The sequence below is a fragment of the Arctopsyche grandis genome, chromosome 3, assembly GCF_051622035.1.
Source record: "Arctopsyche grandis isolate Sample6627 chromosome 3, ASM5162203v2, whole genome shotgun sequence".
Lineage (NCBI taxonomy): Eukaryota > Metazoa > Arthropoda > Insecta > Trichoptera > Hydropsychidae > Arctopsyche > Arctopsyche grandis.
This window is the reverse complement of record NC_135357.1, coordinates 35,674,475-35,696,525: the sequence shown is the minus strand read 5'-3', so window position 1 is coordinate 35,696,525 and position 22,051 is coordinate 35,674,475. Positions and strand designations below refer to the sequence as shown.

The 22,051-nt window shown below is 36.3% G+C and overlaps 4 protein-coding genes across 4 annotated transcripts in view; 1 reads left to right on the top strand and 3 right to left on the bottom strand.

The window, feature by feature from the left end:
• vih (ubiquitin conjugating enzyme vih) overlaps window positions 1–22,051 on the bottom strand; it is a 347,513-nt gene that overhangs the window by 964 nt on the left and 324,498 nt on the right. The window contains exon 2 of the mRNA XM_077427238.1: window positions 1,789–1,926. Coding sequence (XP_077283364.1) covers window positions 1,789–1,922 — 134 coding nt within the window. The 5' untranslated portion in view covers window positions 1,923–1,926. The remainder of the gene's footprint in view (window positions 1–1,788; window positions 1,927–22,051) is intronic.
• On the top strand, window positions 5,069–8,450 carry LOC143923074 (nucleolar protein 9). The gene is made up of 6 exons (XM_077446574.1): window positions 5,069–5,146; window positions 5,214–5,411; window positions 5,484–6,529; window positions 6,603–6,731; window positions 7,679–8,002; window positions 8,075–8,450. Exons 2-6 carry the CDS (start codon window positions 5,216–5,218, stop codon window positions 8,342–8,344), a joined length of 1,965 nt encoding a protein of 654 aa, XP_077302700.1. The 5' UTR covers window positions 5,069–5,146; window positions 5,214–5,215; the 3' UTR covers window positions 8,345–8,450.
• Window positions 12,188–14,116, bottom strand: LOC143909316 (uncharacterized). The gene is made up of 4 exons (XM_077427236.1): window positions 13,986–14,116; window positions 13,030–13,161; window positions 12,852–12,959; window positions 12,188–12,783 (listed from the first exon to the last, which is right to left on the bottom strand). The coding sequence occupies exons 1-4, from the start codon at window positions 14,082–14,084 to the stop codon at window positions 12,391–12,393; spliced, it is 732 nt and encodes a 243-aa protein (XP_077283362.1). The 5' UTR covers window positions 14,085–14,116; the 3' UTR covers window positions 12,188–12,390.
• The window catches only part of LOC143909231 (protein CBFA2T1-like), a 144,164-nt gene continuing 136,319 nt past the window's right edge, over window positions 14,207–22,051 (bottom strand). Inside the window, exon 7 of the mRNA XM_077427137.1 lies at window positions 14,207–14,669. Coding sequence (XP_077283263.1) covers window positions 14,207–14,669 — 463 coding nt within the window. The remainder of the gene's footprint in view (window positions 14,670–22,051) is intronic.

Genomic DNA, 22,051 nt, shown 5'->3' with positions numbered 1-22,051 from the left:
AACACCACGTCGGAACATTAAGCATTTGAAACACACACATATACATGAAAAAAGTAAAAACAGGGACATATCGGAAAAGATAAATAATACAAATAAGTCTATTTTCATATAAAAGTGCAACGTGGGAACACGGGAGAGAGTATCCGTTGTCTAAGTGCATTCAAAGGTGAACAATAGACTCTGGATTAGACCAAACGGTAATCAGTAAGTAACTGCTAGAATTCTCGGAACTCACGTACACTTAAAACTGTACATGCTCCAGACAGTAGATACATAAATGGATCAAGGAAGCCGTGATGAGCAACTTATCCTTTATAAGGAGGTACATATGCCATACCAGATTACTTTGGAGCAAGCACTGGACCTCCTGAAACCTTCAATAAATGCTGTGAAGCGACTTGGCCTTGTCTAAGTGCATTCAAGGGTGGATAATAGACCCTGGATTAGACCGAACGGTATTTAGTAAGTACCTGTTAGAATTCTCGGAACCCACGTACACTTAAAACTGTACGTGCCCAGTCAATAGATACATAAATGGATCAAGGAAGCCGTGGTGAGCAACTTATCCTTTATAAGGAGGTACATATGCCATATTAGATTACTCTGGAGCCAGTACTGGACCTTCTGAAACCTTCAATAAATGCTGTGAAGCGACTTGGCCTTGTCTAAGTGCATTCAAGGGTGGATAATAGACCCTGGATTAGACCGAACGGTATTTAGTAAGTACCGGCTAGAATTCTCAGAACCTACGTACACTTAAAACTGTACGTGCCCAGACAATAGATATATAAATGGATTAAGGAAGCCGTGGTGAGCAACTTATCCTTTATAAGGAGGTACATATGCCATACCAGATTACTTTGGAGCAAGCACTGGACCTCCTGAAACCTTCAATAAATGCTGTGAAGCGACTTGGCCTTGTCTAAGTGCATTCAAGGGTGGATAATAGACCCTGGATTAGAACGAACGTTGCTCAGTAAGTACCTGCTAGATTTCTCAGAACCCACGTACGCTTAAAACTGTACGTGCCTAGACAATGTATACATAAATGAATCAAGGAAGCTGTGGTAAGCAACTTATCCTTTATAAGAAGGTACATACGCCAGATCAGATTACTCTGGACCTCCTGAAACATTCAATAAATGCTGTGAAGCGACTTGGCCTTGTCTAAGTGCATTCAAGGGTGGACAATAGACCCTAGATTAGACCGAATGGTAGTTAGTAAGTACCTGCTAGAATTCTCAGAACCCACGTACACTTAAAACTGTACGTGCCTAGAAAATATATACATAAATGAATCAAGGAAGCCGTGGTAAACAACTTATCCTTTATACGGAGGTACATATGTCATATTAGATTATTCTGGAGCAAGCACTGGACCTCTTGAAACTTTCCATAAATGCTGTGAAGCGCATTGGCCTTTCATTTAGAACCTGCACTCACCCTACGCAACAAAATCAACAGATTCAAACCGAGTAGTAATCATAAAAAAACTTATTTGTGTGCCGGTGTGTTCGTATATTCTTGCAAAATCAGTATAATTCCGCGGAAAGATCTGCATCATCAAAAAAAAAGTTAAATACTACCTACTAGGAACAAAGTACACGATCATCAAATGTGACAGCGAGCAGAGTGCAGGTGCATACATGTGTATAAAGAAACCGCTGATGTAACGAAACGGCACCAGAGGTGGGGTGCGAAGAGTGCAGAGGAGTGGGTGCGTGAAGAGTGAAGAGTGCAGGTGGCGTGGGTGAGGGGTGAGGGGTGCGGGGGTGCGAGGAGGGTCACCTCTTGGAGACGGCGTGGTTGTCTTGGAGAGCGGCGGCTCGAGGGCTCTGTTTGCGTCCGTCGGCCGAGATGGCGGATTGGGGCGCGCTGGCGGGCGCTCCGCCCCTCGTTCGCGGGTCCACGTTCTGAGCCATCGTCCTCTGGTCCGAGCAATGCAAGACTATTCGTTGGAAACGCCGCTCAGGCTGATGGCCGTCGACTGGTGTTAAACGCCGCCGTTACAAAATGTGCTCGTAGCGCGACGATTGCCGTCCATCGCCACATGTTTAAATTTCAAATTGAATTTTAATCTTTGTTTCAAATTCGGGGGAATTTCAATGGTCAAATTTTTATTTGTGAGTTTGTATGGTGTTGCGTATGTGTGTTTGAATTTTTAGATGAATATTTTGTACGTTGGGTAAAATTTATTCTTTCAGATTTTTGAAGTTTTTGAGCTCTTTTTCCTATTACGCTGTACATATTAACATTATTTATAGTCCTTTTTCGAATGGCTCCTATTCCAAGAGCTATTCGACTTCTTAATGAAATCGTTGCTGCCGAGACTGAATGTGATATTTTCCACCTTAGTGAGCGTAAATTGTCGGAAATTACTCTAACCCATTTATCTGGTAGTCTGCGCTCATCATTGTTTTCATGATTGATTGTGATTTATGAGTGAAATTTTGATTAACTCTCTTCCATTTGGGCCTTGCAGGGATGTTTTGTATTTGTAGTTGTTTCTTACATATTTATTGAAACTGGCTGTAGGTGCAAGGCATTCCTTATGCTATATTTTTTATTTGATATTTTTACTTTATCTGTTATTATTAAATGCTATTTTTTATGTTTATGTATGGATGTATTTATGTTTATGTTTAATTGTTATTTTGTTTTTTTTTTGTGTTATATTTTTTGACCATTGTGGCGCTTTAGGAATTCCTGTTATGCCACAATGGTCTGTTTAGAATAAATAAATAAATGATTACTAACAACATTAATTTAAAATAGGGCCCAGAATTTTTTTCCATGGCCCGGGATTTTTCTCGGCGGACCTGTATATGTGTATTATTTGCCAAAAAATGTTTAAAAGTATCATTTTCTTTTATTTAGTTCTTTTATGATTCTAAAAATCATCAAATTTATTTTCGCCAGGGTCCGATTTGAGTGATTTTATTTTCTATTATTGATACGCAAACAAATTACACATGTGTGTAAATAAACAGTGTCAATTTTGTGACTGTAAGCCCGTGTACAAGTACCCCGTTATCCAAAAGTTTCTTAGTTTGCGGAGTTTCTCGATAGCAAGTTTCACTTAGATCGTGCACACCAAATTTTTACAAGGCTTTTCTTATTAATTTTGATTTATTTCATTCTAACCCTGGAGAAGAGTGTTGGGTTTCTACTAAAAATAAATAAATCTTGGATGAATGGATACGTGATATTTGGACTTTATGAGACAGACGTTTAATTGTATCCGTAACGTGTCAAGTCTTCTAACCCATTAACTTCGTTGAACGACACTAATTTTTACGACGTGATTAATTTTAATTACAACACGCCTTTTCAATATTTGTCCAACTGAGACGATGGCAAAAGTATCAGCACATACAAAATTCGACAATACAATGCCTAGCGGAGACGACGTTGAGGAAAAATAATTTACAAGACAATATTGGATGTTGAAAAATTGAAAATCCACAACTTCGAGCGAAATGTATTAAATCGATACACGCTTTACATTTCCGAGAGAATGCACTTTCAATATACGCGAAAGCATTATTCTATTGTAGAACGACAAATAACACTGTTCGACAAATGACGACTTTTTTTTGGTTCAGAGACGAGATATGACTTTTCTTATAGAATTATGCCCAGTGAATACGAATCTGGTAATAAAAAATGTTGATTGGCTCGAGATTCGGATATATATGTGTTTTATAAATCGCGCGATTTTTCTATATCTTGGTGTTGTTCGGTCGATGTCTCAAAATCTGTCAATTTTATATTCAAAATGAATATTGGAATCTATAGTCGGGTATTTTATCTTTCATTTGTAGTACTTTTCAGCTTTCAAATCTCTCTCTAAGTAGTCATCCAGTTCAAATCAAAAGTCAAAAGTACGTATTTTCACTTGCGATTTTTTCCCACTGTTATTACTATTTTATATTGAGTATTTTCTATTGAAACATGTTTATTGAGATAGTGTTCTGACCACACTATTTTTTGTTTTCGTTTAAAAGGGTTAATTGGAAGTGTGCTGAACTTTAAATCAGTAAAATTGCGAGCAAAAAGCTCGTACTAGTGTTAACTCGTATTTACACGAATCTGAATTGAATTAATAGAGATAATATATTAAATTATCTTTATATGAGAATTAAATAAAATTCCACTTAGAAAAATCATATTTCGACTATTCTTGTGGATTAATAACAAAAATTCTATTGATAACTGGCTTACCTCGATAAAATAAACGAATTTTGAAACATCGACCGAACAACATTAGGATATAGAAAAATCGCGCGATTTATAAAACACATATATCTCCGAATCTCGAGCCAATCAACATTTTTTATTACCAGATTCGTGTTTACTGGGCATAGATCTATAAGAAAAGTCATATCTCGTCTCTGAACCATTTTTCGTGTCGAACAGTGTTATCGTTTAATGAGAGAAATGATTTATTGATAGTGTATCTATGTAAAGACTAAATTTTTTGATAACTTGGATTTATTAATAAATTAATTTGAATAAATCATTCTGTGTGCTGTCAGTTATAGAAAGACTATAGTAAGTTCTAAAAGGGTGTGATCAAGGTTATCTATTATTTTTAATTTTTTGGCTAACTTGTGTTACAAAAGGGCGCGTGGCTTGTTTCCGGTTACGTTTTTAATGTTTCGATATTTCTGATTAACTACAGAGTAATTTATCGAATAAATCACTTGATTAATACATTTTACTATTTTGTTAATAAAATTAAAATATTGCTGTTTTCTTTTTTAAATTACAAATTGTTTAATGTAATATTATATTTTCTCAAATATAAAAATATCTTTGATTAACATATGTTTTTGTAATATAACTAATAAATTAACTATTATTTTATTTTATTATTAAAAATCGAGGAAACCAATGCGTCACAGATTTTTGATTTAACGAAATCAGAAGTCAAATTTTATTTAAATAAAATGTTTCACATTTATTTTATTTAGTTAAACTTCAAATCTATTACTCAATTTACATCCAATATACAACAAGAAGTTATAAATGAAAAATAAACTAAGAATGAAAAACGTAAAGCGTTATAAGACGCAAATACATCGCTTATGATCAAAATAATTTGACGTTTCTTCTGTCGTACGCACGTGCGATTATACAGAAGGTTATTATTACTCTTTAAATTGTTTACATTGCGTATTTCCAAGTATTATAATTCAGTTTAACTGTAGATATGGCAGAGGAAAATTCAGAACAAAGTTCAACCAAAAGAAAATCGAAGAAGAAGAAATCTGTTCTGTCAAATGCAAAAAAATACGGAAAGAAAGATTGGTGGGGTAGAGGATCTCAAATTCCAGAAGACATGTACCATTATTTAGTCAGTATATTAGAAGTCATGAAAAATGGCTTCACTGCCGATGAGGAGAAAGGTAACACCATTTTCACATATCAATGAAGAATATATATTGATTTTAAAACATAATTTATCATCTCTTTTCAAGCAAATTTCGTAAACAACGTACTAGAGAGAACAATCAACGAGGAAGTTTCGTTGTCTTGTAATCAATTAGGATGCCGCATCATCGAGGAATTGCTTCCATTTTCAACCCCAGCCGATTTAGAACGATTCGTAGGAGTATTTTCTGAAGATCTTCGAGTCCTCGGTATAGACAAGTATGCGAGCTTTGTACTCGAACAACTATTATCTGTATGTTGTCAACGCGCTCTAGAAGCAAACGAAACTGAAACTACAGAAGAACCTCCACCTATGAAGAAAAAGAAAAGCGACGACGAAACACCAAAAACTAAACACCCTAAAGAGCATATTGAAAATTGTTACAACTTTACTATTAAAGTTTCCAAGTTTCTTTTGAACAATTTAGAAGACTTTGTATGGGACGCTTCAACTAACAGTCTATTGAGAACATCGCTGAAATGTCTCGGAGGCGTCGTATCATCCCCGTGCGAAAGAGCCAGACAAAATCTATTCAAAAACGATGACAAAACAGGCGAAGAAGGCATTCCCAAGAATGTCAAGAAGAATAACATGCCATTGGCGTATCGAGAAGTGCCGGAAGAGTTCAAAGAAATCGTCAAAGAGCACGCAAACAGGCTTACACAGTGGCCTCAATTCACCGACATGCCCTATCAGACGATAACATCGGGCTTATTACAGATGCTCGTGTTCGCTTTGGGAAACTCGTGCAAGAAGACGTTGAAGAAGGTCGCCAAGCAGTTGTTAGATGAGAGTTTCGCCCCCGATTCATGGACTAACAGTTTGAACGATGACGAAAAGAAGGATGATAAAGATTTGATCGAGAAGGGCGAAGAAGTTGATCAGAGTATTCGGCCGCCAAATCTTCCCCTGGTATTCGACTCGGAGCCTGCCGTCCGTCTTTTGGAGGCTCTGCTTCACGTGGCTCGTTCTAAAACGTACACTCAAATATATGCCAAATGTTTTATAAATCGTTTGGCTATATTAGTTGTAATGCCAGGGTTGAATTTTACTGTTCAAAGATTGTTCGATAATTGTACGGAAAAGGAAGAGGTTATTTTATTTTTAATATCTATTTTTTGCTGTTTTTGTATGTACATATTTTAATTATTATATTGCTTTACAGTTTGAGCCAATGTTTGACGAATTGGCTGAGAAGTTTGATAAGATTTTGATATGTGGAAATACTGGAGTATTGGTCGCTATCGCTAAGGCTTGTCTTAGGCTTCAGTCTAAACAAGTAAAATTTATTCAGGTATGATTATATGGCTTATGAATAACACTGTTCTACACGAAAAATGCTTCAGAGACGAGATATAACTTTTCTTATAGATCTATGCCCAGTAAATACGAATCTGGTAATAAAAAATGTTGATTTGATCGAGATTCGGAGATATGTGTTTTTTAAATCGCGCGATTTTTCTATATCTTGGTGTTGTTCGGTTGATGTCTCAAAATCTGTCAATTTTATATTCAAAATGAATATTGGAATCTATAGTCGGGTATTTTATCTTTCATTTGTAGTACTTTTCAGCTTTCAAATCTTTCTAAGTAGACGTCCAATTCAAATCAAAAGTCAAAAGTACGTATTTTCACTTGGGATTTTTTCCCACTGTTAATACTGTTTTATATTGAGTATTTTATATTGAAACATGTTTATTGGGATAGTGTTCTGGCCACATTATTTTTTGTTTTCGTTTAAAAGGGTTAATTGGAAGTGTGCTAAATTTTAAATCGGTAAAATTGCGAGCAAAAAGCTCGTACTAGTATTTACTCGTATTTACACGAATCTGAATTGAATTAATAGGGATAATATATTAAATTGTCTTTATGTGAGAATTAAATAATATTCCACTTAGAAAAATCATATTTCGACTATTATATTGATAACTGGCTTCCCTCGATAAAATAAACGAATTTTTGTTATTAATCCACTAAAATAGTCTCCGAATATATCTAATATCTCCGAATCTCGAGCCAATCAACATTTTTTATTACCAGATTCATGTTCACTGGGCATAGATCTATAAGAAAAGTCATATCTCGTCTCTGAACCAAAAAAAAAGTCGTCATTTGTCGAACAGTGTAATTGGTGATTATAAGAGTTCCATTATTTTTTTCAATTTAGCCGATTTCATGTTTCATTTCAGTGAATTTTATGTATTTTCTATTTATTTTATTTAATGTGTTTTGTTATTTTAGGCTATGGAGCAAGCACTTCAATGTACGAAGCCTGAAAATCATAAATACTTTGCCGTGCTGTGTGCTCGTCTGGTTCCGCTCAACAGAGTCGATGTTACGAAGCTGAGTGAGGCGTATTTCGTGAACATTCACGGCTCCGTCGTGCTTCAGACGATGCTCAGCTTTCAGCGTCCGAAGCAAATCATCGACAGTCTGCTGGCGATGACTCCAAAAGAATTGACGACGCTGTTCTTCGACGCTAAAGGCTGCCACATAGCCGATAGTTACTGCGGAGGAAAATTCGTCGGAGTCAAATCCAAGGAGCTGCTCGTTAAGAAGTTGAAAGTAATGACGGAGTATTATATGTATAATTTTCGTATGATGTGTTTTGACTTAATGTTTTTGTTTTGATTCTAGGGAACTTTTCAAGATTTTGCCACTGCGAAGTACGGCTCGCGAGCTTTAGAAAAGATATTTTCAATGTCGGCCATCGAACAGAAGGTTAAAATCATGGAAGAGTTGTCGAATAAGAGTCAGATTTTGAACTCTACAATGTTCGGCCAGCTAATTTTGACAAAATTGAAAGTGGAATTGTATAAAAAGTCGTTTCAAAATTGGAAAGCCTCTTTAGATAAAGAAGAAAAAACAAAAAGCGCCTTTAAAGACATTTTGCCGAAGAGTACATAACCTTGTAAATATAATACTACAATAAATAACATGTGAACCCCAATTAGAAACATTTTATTGCATACAATTATTTACATAAAATATTAAACTATTTCATATAATATATTATATTAAATTTCTATTATTATGATTATAAATATTTGATTTACACACACACACACATATATATGTATTTGTTTATAATTAGTAGAATCTGTGGTAAGTTTCTTTGGCTTTGTTTTATTAACGTAATGAACACAGTACTAGCGTCTTCAATTGAAAACGATTCTTCTCAAAAAAAAAAAAATCGTATCTTCACAGACTCTTGCACTCGTTATTATTTGGTCATCGATATTGCAACTTCCTCGGTCTATAAATTAAATGTCAATATTTACAATGCACATCGATTCGAGATATTTCTCGATTTTTTAGGTTATTATATTATATATTTACTTTTTTTTTGTTTTTAATTAATACATTTAAGTCAACCCTGATTTATTTGAATAATAATATTTAATTATTTTTAAGTGCATTTTAATAAATAGGGCTGCCTAATTTGTACGGCACAAGATACATCAGCAAAAAGCAGAAAATCTTCTGATAATGATGGCATCCAATATAGAAGCCTACCTTTAGACTTGATATATTGATATGAATTGGATTCAATATTTCAGTTTATGTATACAGTTACAATCATTTGATGATTTGAGTCTGATTTTTCATGTTTTCATTTAGTATTGGATGTATATAAGATTTCTATACACCTTTTGCTGATGTTATAATACAATGTGTCCTTCTAAATTTACCATTTATTTGACATAAATTACAGATATTAGAATATAATAATTCGAGATTAGACAATTGGCAACCCCCCTGTTTAAATAATATAATTTATTAATTTACATACAATAACTTAACACAGTATAAATATATTTATATATTGACAATGTCATAAATACATCTAACAATCTATATATAATATACATGTATTGTTTATTTATACTAAAGACTACGGTGCGTCAATATTTATACGTGACTAGGACCGAAACGTCGGTTACGAGTTAGCCGACATTATAAAATCTAAAGATCACAAAAAGGGGAGATCTACAAATAAAAGCAACAACAAAACTTAATAGTTTGAATACCGCCGACAATTAAATAGAGAATGTTTGTAAATGAGATCAATTTATAATAATTTTCTATTTATAATAATGTAATACTAAGAATACGATACAGTTCAATGCGGAGAAATTGTTATACAATAGTGCAAATTTCAATACAATTATAATCATTAAAAATATGTGCATTTAAAAATACATATATGTGATAGAGAATCCTGACAGATGACGCTGTTCAGGACCACGGTTGGGATGTGGCGGTTTACAGTCATGTTGTTTATTAAGATGATACGTGGGGAGGCTTAGCGACCAACCGCGCGGAGCACAGGTCCAACTGCGACTAACCGTTATATCTCTGCCCCTTCTCACAATCAGTCGTAACATACTCTTTCTCAGCCATAGCCCATACATCAGCCTTTCGTTCAATTCCAACCCTACATATATTTTTTTTATGTATGTACATATATTAAGATATTTCTCCCAAAAGGAAGATCTTAAAAACAAGAAAGGAAGGTAAAATATTGTTAGGTTGAATCTGAAGGACTGTACAATCAGAAGAGCTCAATCTAAAAGTTGGAACTATATTTGGAGAAGGTTCTAGTAGCAAAAGAAAATAGGTTTCTTTTGAAGTATCCAATCAGGTCGTTGGGAACTTGATCCATTATTTGATAAGGGGATTGAAAAAGAAGCAATGTTTTTATTATCAGTTGAAGTGTATTTTCCAGTTGTAATTGAGTAGTTGAAATATATTACATCTAACCAGGTATCAACTACCGTTATAGTTGAAGTGTATTTTCAGTTGTAATATATTTAACTAGTTGGAATATATTCCGTCTAACCCACTAAATTTATTCATATGGCGAATTACATTCCAACTGGTCAAAATATATTACAACTGAAAATACACTTCAACTATAAATTGGTACCAGAATAGATGGAGAGGTTAGGTATTCGTGAAAACGTCACTCAACTAGTAAATTAAGTTGGAAAGTCACATTTTTGTTTTAAACACATTATTAGAGTTGTCGTAATACAGAACTCATTACTTTTACTCGCGATATCTAGCAAATATAAACGCATTATTGAATTTTAAAGCATTTGTTAAGACATCGGAGCTGTCAAAACTCAACTGTTATATTACAACTGGCGCACATTGTTGAAAGTATATTTGGGCTTGTAGAGATATAATTTACTATTTGAATTGTATTTGAATATGAATGACCTAAAACGCCAGTTGGAATATATTGCAACTGAAAATACACTTCGGTTGTAACATATATACTAGGATGAATCATCTGCTGGTTACAAATACATGTAGGCATATGAAGAACTAAGTTGTAGGCTTTCCATACGTATTAGTTTGATTGAGACTGTCCCAGTGTCCCGACAAGTAAATAATTGGGTAAAAAATAAAAAGTGCCGAATACTTATACAAAACGTGCCACCTCAAAAGATAAGGAAATTGGAAATTGACTTCCAGCTGTTGACAGAATACTTGTAATCTTTGAGAAGAACCAGTGTTTACAAAACAACTATTTGATAATGATTGTGGTGAAATGTATTTGTGGTTTGTACAAGGGCAAATCAAATTGTTAAACAAATCTATGTTGATTATGGAAAGTACAAAAGTGAGTGCAATTGATATTGTATTAAATTGACATTAGAAAATTAAATACAAATCTTGAGGAAAGGCATGATGGTAAATGTATACCTATTTAATTCTGCAAGAATTTACAAATTTTATGACCAATATTGAGTTTGGGAAAACAGTTTTGGTGGAGCACAATTTTTCACTTGGACAAACAATGTATTAGGTTTAAATTTGTGTTAAATCTGAAAATATGTTTTGAGTTAACTCTTTTGAGAAAAAATATTGTGGTTAGTCTAATGCGATGTGGTGCAAACGATCGACAAGCGCCAGACAGACTGAACCACAGATTAACGACACGTGTACCTTATGCGTGCGCACTGCTCGCACTTACGCTAAGCGAATTCTACCCGAAGTCCCGACATACCTACCCTGTATACGTTCTGTGCTTCTGATACTTTAGTTCCGAATTTTGCCTTATTAAACTCGCCAGAAAGATCCAACTCAATTTTAATAATTACCATTTTAATAATTGCATCTGTGCACATCGAAAGGTAACTCGTCATCTGATGTGCAATCTATCATTCGTGAAGTCGAGAATTGCGTTTAAAGCAGCCATCCAGTTAATCTGTGGTAAAGTATGTCTGGTGATTGTCGAACGCTTGCACCAAACCCGCTGCACTGATATGAATACACATATATGGAAAGGCTTGTGTTTAGTCTGTTATGAGATACTTTCCCCCACCACTCATTGTAATGCTCAATAAGGGGAATTGCTCACGAACGTAGAATCAGACACGTTTGCCCGCTGATATACATGTTCGTAATGCAGCTTTGTAGTATGTTACTACCAAGAAGTAATGAGTCCAAGACCTGTCCACAATTATCAAGTCAATAAAACTGTATTACATTTTATTGACTTGATCGTTTGCACCAAACCTAGTCTACTGATGTACCTACATATATAATGCATTTTAGTATCGAATCCATAATCGTGGATGTATCTTAGTCTAGTCAAAGCATTAATGTTATTGTGGCGGCTCGCTATACGACATGGTCGAGTTTGGTCACCTTCCTGCGAGTGGGGACCAACTCGATTATGTTCGGAGTTAGCTACCTCACTCTGCCTTCAGCTGTCATAAATAAAACACGTGCATTAGCATGCCAGTCGTCTCATTCGTCCATCCCCTATATTATAATTGTATTAAAATTGCAATAATGGTGGTATCTCTCAAACATTTCACTGACTAATTTTATTTATATGTTATAGTCCCGGACTTTCTTACTGTCTTTCTGTGGGATCTCGACACTTGCAACTTGCTGTTCGACGATATGAGCTCGACGTCCTGCTTCGAAAGGCGTCATTTCTTACCACCGACACCTCCGACGAGACCCTGGCCTCCGCTCAGACCTGCCAAAGTCAACCGCTCCCCACTTGGCACACCAGACATGTTCAAACGCTCGGCATTCTGCACCGTTGACACACTCAAGTTCAACCTCTCCTGGCCAGCAGACGTCAGAAGTCGTTCAGCGTTGTTCAACGAAGATAAAGACAACCTGTTCTCGGCTATGCGGTCACTGGTCAATGCCAATCTCTCCGATGGCATGTTGAGACGTTCACTAGATGTGGAACTGGACACCGGAGTGTTAGATCTGGTGATTTGTGTCGATTTCGGCTGTTGCTGTTGAGAAGGTGGAGATGTTACCGTCAACAATGCCGAAGACGGTGGTTTCTGATCCCGGCCACAGCATACCTTTAATCCCAAAAGTATTACATTACAACGAGTTTACAATTGTTTAATTATATGCGTTTGAAATATACCTGATGGTGGTTCTCCCAATCTTTGTGTTGGCAGAATGCTCCGCAGTAGCGAGCTACATTGCATCCGCTGCATGTTTCCTGCGCTTTTCTGCCACAGTTCCAACATGACTGTAATATGCAATGGGTTTTAATTGTTGTTTTATATAGATGTAAAGTCATATTGGAATTTATGACTGACGTTGTGATGATCTGGAGGTGGTGGAGATTGACTGGCTGCACGTCTGGATGCCGGAAGACGCAGGAGTCTCTCCAGGCGGGCTCTTTCCGCTGCTGCAGCTCGTTGCAGTTCAGCCACGGCTTGTCTCTTCACCTAATAAGTTGTATAAATATATACATTTGAAATTATATTTATTTATTTAACGTTTTTTTATTATCATTATGGCATTACAGGAAGAACCTAATGCGCCACAATGGCCTACACAATAAAATAAAATAAGAGAGGGAGAAAACAAGAGATAAAATAAAAAATTAATAGATACAATAAAAAGAAAAGTAAAAAATAAATAATACAGCATTTAACACAATCATAAAAAAACTTTATAGTAATTAAAATTTAAAATAAGAAAAAATACAAATAAGGGAATGTCTTGCACCTGCAGCCTGTTCCGATAAATAAGAACAAGCTACAAATACAAAACATCCCTGCGAGGCCCAAATGGAAGAGAGTAGATTAAGATTCCACTCATACATCACATTCAAATTAAGAAAGTAATGATGAGCGCAGGTTACCAGACAAATATGTTAATAATATATGATAATCTACGCTCACCTAGGTGGAAAATATCGTATTCAGGGACGGCAGCAACGATTTCATTGAGAAGTCTAATAGCTCTTGGTATAGGAGCCGTTCGAAAAAGAACTGTGCGAGCAGGAGGTACAACCATTAAATGATGATATCTACCGCGCACATAATTATTAGGTACATAAAGTCCGAACTGTTCCAGCAACCCAACCCCAGTCTCAACTGTTCCAATATATATATTTGACTAGGGAAAAATCTATTTTATCTAAAGGTAGGATTTAATTTAAGTGTGTGAATGCTTGGGTTGGTAGCGATGGCTTAAGCCAATACGAATTTCACGATGTCATTCCTACTATCTCACACGAATAATATGTACATAGCAATTGAAATACCTGATTAACAGAATCTTCAGCTCTCCTCCTGAGCTCGGATACTCTCTCTTCAGTTTGTCGCACGGTAGCAGCCATAATTTCACTAGCCGTCCTTTTCATTTCGACACCTTCTGGCGAATACCCTTCGGAAGCATTACCTAAAATGTCCAAAGGTCAATTAAAATCGCGTTGTCTGTACATATGTACGTGCACAATCCGTATGTTTGGATGAGTCTAGTATTTCATCGACTGAAAAGACTACCTCTCTGCTGCAATATGGCTAAAGCTCTCTTCGTCTTCTCGACCATGGATAGTATACAATTGAGCATCGTGTTGATGTTCTTCCATTCTTCGTCGTTCTTATTGTTAGATACAGCGTTCAGATTGAGACTCGACGCCATGTTGGAAGTTGGCGCGCGTTGATCGATGCTGGTTAAGTTGCTGGAAAGACCATCCCTCGCTGAAGATTCTCTCCTTAGGTCGAAGTTTGAGGATATTCCGTCGGATTGGACGCCACCGTGGAATCCGATGTGATACGGATGAGGATATTCGAATAGGTGGGAGTGGGTCTGCAATGGAAACAGCAATGGCGACGGATTTACCAAGAGTCCCGATGGATGCGGTCTCTTCGGTGGCGGTTGATAGTCCACGCCGTCCATAGGATGGTGAGAGCCGTTCGTCTGGGGCAGAGGACCATCGTAGAATCTAGAAATAGATATTAGTATTATTATATAACTTAAGAACAATGAAGTCACAACTTTATCAACAAAAGGTTGATTTCGAAGTTTGATAGATGAAGACCCCTAAGAATGCCTCTCATTTGAACATGATGAATATTGTAACGCAAAGATCAGTGCTTGTTATTTTTCTGGGAAAGCACTTTTTTAAGCTATTAAATGGGTTAGTACACAATCCTCAGGTTCTTAAAATGAATTTAAGTTTTATACACCTAATAAGTTCAGGGATCTGAGGAATCGTGATTTGTTTTCTCTTCATGTGGCTCTTCATGTGGCAACGTCTCTAATATCTAGAGTTATATACATGCTCAAACGGGTTGCTGGTGAAATTGACCTGTTTAATATAAGCTGCGCTGAACTAATTGAGTGGTTGTAGAGCAACGCCCGTGGTTGATTTAATCAGTTATAAATGTCGTCGAGCACGGATGTTTTATATACCTTTATTTGTGTTATGATTGTGTGACTGGCCACAGTGACGCGTCAGAGTACTCCGGAATGTCATTGCGGCTAATATGATAAAAGTAAAATAATGGGTAACTAGCACTCATCGCCCAATCAACGAACGGGACTCAACGGCCTATGAGCGAGCAGCGCTCAACGGCTAAAGGTATGTTCATACTTAACAGCACTGCACGGCTTCAGCACTGCACGACTCCGTTTCAAATATGTCATTTTATTATATTTCTATTCATATCTACCTCCACGTCACGGTCACGTCAAGTTCACAGCACTTTGGCCGAGTGCAAGGCAAAATCGGCTTACTTATACATTACAGGCCATGACGATACGGCGCAATATTGCTTACGTCGTATTGTCGAGTACTTACAATATGAATGCATACACGAGCATTCGTAGCTACGCGTCAGAATACAAGTCAGCAAAAATGTTTCGGCGTTTATCGAACGAAAAATTATGTATAATCGCGTGTTTTTGGAAGAAGAAGCTCAAGAAGGCAATAAAAAAGCACAGAGGCGTTTTGATGTGCATCCCATGTTAAAAAATAGAAAAACCGAAGGAGAGTTTTGGACACTGTATAAGGAGCTTGTGGAGGATGGACAACATTTTTTTAAATATTTCCGTAAAGAATTTAATTTTTTTTTAAATATTTGCGCCAAAACCATGTCGAAAGATTGAACAGCTGTCAACTGTCACTATCGATAGTTGGTCCAAAACAGCAAAGCGGCAGACTCATGGTACGTAATTCGCGTGTATATTTCCACGATGGCCAAAAAAACGGATACGATACGTTGACGGATGTTGCTGTAAGGTATGAACAGGAAATGTCGGGTACTGCTGTAAGCCCGCCGTGGCGGAAATGTGACGGTTGGTATGAATATACCTATACAAAATGTACCAAAGAATACTTTTCGTACGGCCGGATACCTGCTGAAGTCGGTACGTGCTGACTAGGTATGAACAGACCTTAATGAGGCTCAATTGACCAATGAGCGCTTACCAGGTTTAGTATATAATACCGGCAGATTACTCCGTTGATTCATTCTGAGTCGACTGTCTATCACTAAGTTGTGAACTTGCACGAGCTTTGACTCATTGATATAAATAAAAAATGACCACAATATAGACGTCGGCCGAAAAGAACCTTCAGCAAAGTCAAACAAGCCAACTCTAGTTTATTACGGACACCCTATACCTATCCCATCCTCCAAAGTTCCAGAGAGAGGGTGGGTGGAGAGGACGGATGGAGCTCTTTGTCATGTTTGATTAAAAGCACCTATCAAAATCATACACGCAAGCCGAAGCCGCCAATTGACAAAACAATTTATTTCGTTCGGCCGACATGTCATTTGGACCCCAACACAGCCTCAACGGGGGCGCAAAACCCCGGTTCGCGACCTTTCCCGTCCCACAACATACCCTAAACCCCCTCTCCATTAATAAACAATAGAAAAATATACGTCCAATAAACCGGCCATTTTACTTTCGCGTCTACAATTTTTTTACTATTACTTTCATGCAGGGAATGCGAATAATACATATGCAATGTTTAAAAACTCCAAGTCACTTTTTTAATATGAATTATTGCTTAACAAACATGGCTGTAGCGAGACGTTACCTATTACGAGGAAATAAATAGCCACAACTAATTTGATGCAAGATCATAAAATTGTTTAGCTATATGTACATACATATAACGAATTGTATTGTACTAGGGTACATATAATATGTATAAAGATGAATATGTAAATATATCTAATTGGAGAGACCAATTTTAGAAATGATAATAATTATTGTGAAACGTCATTATCAACGATGTGGTCTAAGTCCTTTTAAAATTTTACTTTCGTAAGCACATTGACAAAAGCATGTATCCAAATTTCGGGTCACTGCATCGTAAGTCGAAAGCCGAAAGATCGAAAAGAATGTATACATATTGGTTTTTCGACTTTCGATCAAGTCACTTTCGTTGCTGTGACAGCCACCGCCAAATTTCAACATGTCTGCAAAAATTGATTAATGAATGAACTATAGACGAAATACAAGCAGGAGACAATGAAGAGGATAAAGGTACAACACTTCTACCGGGCTCTCTTTGGACTACTGAGGAGTTGCAGCGCGTCGCAGATGTTTGTAGAAGGGCACGTGTCTCACTTTGAGGCCATTCTCAGGATGAGAGCGGCCTCCCTACGTCGTCGTGTATTTATAACGTCAAATTGTTTGCTTGCTGCCTCGTCTTCTCATTTCCGCTCTTCTCTATATGGATGGAGCTACTTTACCGACCGCCATAAACGGACTTTATCATTATTATTTATTATTTAATATTATTATTATATGTACATATGTACATACGTACCATATATTATTATCATTATATTAAATTTATTTATTTTATCATTCATCTGTATTATCTATGTATATATTATTTATATTGGATTGTAAGTTATTATTATTATTATTATTAATGTAAGTACGTTTAGTATTGTATAAGATTGTGAAATTTATCTGAATTCCCTCAAAATCTTTGAAGTGTTGTAGGAATATAGCACAACTTGTACTATACCGAATCGAGGTCGATAATTTCATCTATTTCCCCATCGAGTTATACAATGACATCATTGCATCCTGTACGAACACGTAAAGTCAACCTTGCCGAAATACCCTCGTTCGAACCAGGGCAAAGACACCATCAACTCCAGATACGAAATCACGAGTACACGGGAACCCCCGGAGACGATGATTTCACTACATAGCTACGCACCAACCAAATATTGAAGCACAGCAAACAAAGGATAGCCTCGACCCCGTAGGAATCTTCCAGAACATGATCACACCAGCCAAGCAACGCGTTGCACAATCAACCAATATATAAACCAGCACATCATTCCCAGATGCCAGTAAGCACCAGGAGCTCAACCTGCTCACTCCTCCGAAGCAACTACCTCCTTCGCCGTACATACAATAGCACCTGTATTAACTGAGCAATAAAAAACCTCTTCAAAACTCAACTGAGTTCAACCTTCAACCGCTAGCTTTATTTCGTACTAGATATAAAAGATAGAATAGACAGATCAATGCACACCCCCCCCCCCCACTCTCACATTGCACCACTACCACTTGTACGCATACGCAAATCTAATATCAACCAAAACAGTCTGGTTATACTACCGTTTTCTTTTGAATTATTCATCCAAATCTTTGAACCGAAAACTTTCAATTGAAGCTTTTTGAGCATGAGATTTGACGACCCCTGACCGCCGACAACGACAGCACGCGTTGTCGTCTGACTTTGTCGGCGTTTGCGGACGACACTTAATCAAAATTTCCGGCATTATTGCGTCGACATTACATCCAGTTGGCACGGATGGCGGCCATTGTCCGCGAACAGACCGGCCAAACCGCGGCCCGCAACGACAAACCCCTGAAACTTTCACAAACACACATGCACGTCTGCTTTATAAACTTTAAAGTGCGATAGAAAATTACACCGAAGAAATAACAGTGCTAATTGGCCCCTAGCGGTGAATATCGATACTAAATTTGCATCCAAGCCGCGAACCGCACGCTTAAACAATCTGGCAATAGATGTCACTGCATATTTTAAAATAATATGACACGAATGTATACTCAAATATAAGTCAATCGTATGTTGTGTAAGTAATGGTATACACATGTCAATGTATTGAATGTATTGAACGATTTTTATGATTCTAAATCTTTTTTTTACAAGCCTCATATCAGCTTGCTTTCGATTTTTTCGTCTGACTTTTTTGGGTTCTTATTTACACTCTATGCTATGCTATTTTATTTTAGGGTACGTAAACGTAGTAATACTTATGCGGCAACTAATAAAATGGCATTGTTTAACAAACTTTTTACAACAAAAAAAGAGAACTAGCAAAACTACCCAGCTTTGCTTGAGCCAAAGTTCGCATACAATATGTAGATTCACAAATAAATATATTCAATAATTTTCTTTTTTATTTCAAACTTTAAGGTGGTCATTTGTTGATACAACCGTATGTAAATAGCAAGAGGAACATATGGAGCAAAATTCTATTTTTTTAAAAGGAGTAATTTTTGCAAAGACAATTTTTTTATATAAATTCATTGGATAAGAAAAAGTGTTTTTTCAGTTGAATACGAATGACCTAAAACGCCAGTTGGAATATATTAATATTCCAACTGGCGTTTTAGGTCATTCATATTCGAATACAATTCAACTAGTTAATTATATCGCTACAAGCGCAAATACACTTTCAACAATGTGCCCCAGTTGTAATACAACAGTTGAGTTTTGATAGCTCTGATGTTTTTACGAACGTTTTAGAATTCAATAATGCTTTAATATTTGCTAAATATTACGAATAGAGGTATCATATTATTAAAACTCTAAGAATGTGTTTAAAACAAAAATGTCACTTTCCAAATAAATTTACTAGTCGAGTGACGTTTTCACGAAACTCTAACCTCTCCATCTTACCTGGTACCAACTTATAGTTGAACTGTATTTTCAGTTGTAATATATTTTGACCAGTTGGAATGTAATTCGCCATATGAATCAACTTACGTTGGTTAGACGGAATATATTCCAACTAGTTAAAATATATTAAAACTGAAAATACACTTCAACTATAACGGTAGTTGATACCAGGTTAGATGCAGTGCCGATCTTACACCCGATGGCGCCCTCGGTCAATTTTTTCTAAACACCCTTAGAAAGAACTTTCGCCTTTGGCGCTCTAATCTAAAATTTTGAATGGCTTTTGGCGCTCTAATTTTAAATTTTAAAGCGCCTTTGGCGCATCGTTCAGCGCCCTAAGTTATTTGGCCCGACCTAGCCCCCCCTAAAACCGGCAATGGTTAGATAAAATATATTCCAACTAATCAAAATATATTACAACTTGAAGATACACGTCAACTATAACATAAACATAAATAATAATAATAAATTGCTTCTTTTTAAATCAAATGACGGATCAAATTCATAACAATCTGATTGGATACTTATAAAAGAAACCTATTTTATTTTGCTACTAGAACCTTCTCCACATATAGTTCCAACTTTTAAATTGAGCTCTTCTAATTTTTCAGGCTGAATAAACTTACATAGGTTAGACAGAATATATTCCAACTAGTTAAAATATATTACAACTGAAAATACATTTCAACTATAACGGTAGTTTTTAACAGGCTAGATGTAATATATTTCAACTATATGTTCAAAATATATTACAACTGGAAGGTACATACACTTCAACTGTAAAAAATAATAAAAACATTGCTTCTTTTTCAATCCCATTATCAAATGATAGGTCAAGTTCCTAAGGACCTGATTAGATACTTCAAAAGAAACTTATTTTCTGTTCTCCAAATATAGTTCTAAATTTTAGATTGAGCTCTTCTGATTGTACATGCCTTCAGAGTCAACCTGACAATATTTTACGTTCCTTCTTGTTTTTGGGATCTTCCTTTTAAACATCTTAACAACAAAATGGCACCAGTCATCAAAAGCTGACCCGTTAATTTACTATTCGCATTTTTACGGAAGAACGAGTAACGAGAGCACTAAATAAATCAAAAGTCCCAAAATGTGACACGTCTGAGCACCTGCTCGACAAAACTCCAGCATTTCGAAAAGTGATTGATCAACAGCCTTCACTCACACAATTTCAGAAACTCGGAAATTGTGTCACAAATATATGTATGTATGTACGTTTATAATAGGTAAATATTTGACTAGTACATGTATACTTGTTACGCTACGTGTATTATTGTTAGACGGTGGTTTAAAAAGTGCCCCATTTCACTCGTATTTCTCTCCCCCTCCCTCTCCATCGTTCTTTATTGGTGAGGTGAGGCGAGGTGAGGGTTGGATCAAAGGCGGCTGTCGTTGACAGCCCTCCCCCTCGTAGCGGGGGCTCCGCTGCTGTCTCCGACACGGATCGTAATGAGGGCGCAGCCCCTGGGACCCCAAATTGACTTCCAACACCAAGCGACAACAATCGTTCTTGATCTCGTCGCTCAGACGACAACCCTTTCACAAGTGACCTTTCAATTTTAACCCTTTGGCTGCTACGAGGTTTTTCAATGTCCAAGCGAAAAATGCTAACATTTGTAATTATTTTGAAAAAAAATAAATATAATATTTTTTTTTACATACTTACTTCGCCGAACACTCGTAATTTTTATAATACTTTATATACGTTTTTAAGAAGCAGTCGTGGACTCGTGCTCTCTCTTTCTGTCTTGCTTTTACATGCGTGCGTGCGAAAGAGATACCTACACATATACACTAAATAAGTTTTGACGATTTTTTTCCGACGCTTTATTCTTTTCAATAATCTATTTTTAGATATCGATGTATCCTTACAACATGCGATATATTCGAAACAGGTAGCGGTCTTTCTCTCTTTCTTTCTTGGTTTTAATTGTGTACGTGTGAGCGAGACACACAAGGATGCGAAGTTTCTAATAATCAAATAATTTTTCAACATGTATCATAAACATTTTGTATGCATTTCAGTTGCATTTGATTGATTGCATGAATTCGTGACGTCTCGTGACCTATATAATTGAAAGCGGATTTCTATTGTTTTTTGCCATTTATTTTAACTCTGCAAAATGATATCGGACAGTGAAAGTGATGAAAGCGAAATAATAGCTCCTCGCCGAGGAACTCGACAAATCAGCAGCTCTACTGATTCTGAAAATGAATTTATCGACAATAATCAATTCCCAAGTAATAACTCCTTATATGACATTGACAACGAACCCGAAATTTACTTTGATGATGAACCCGAAATTGAAGAGCTTTTATTTAAAAAATTGATAAATATTTATAAAGCTTGGTTGAAAAATAAATATAAATACGTATATAAAAAAAATGTTTCG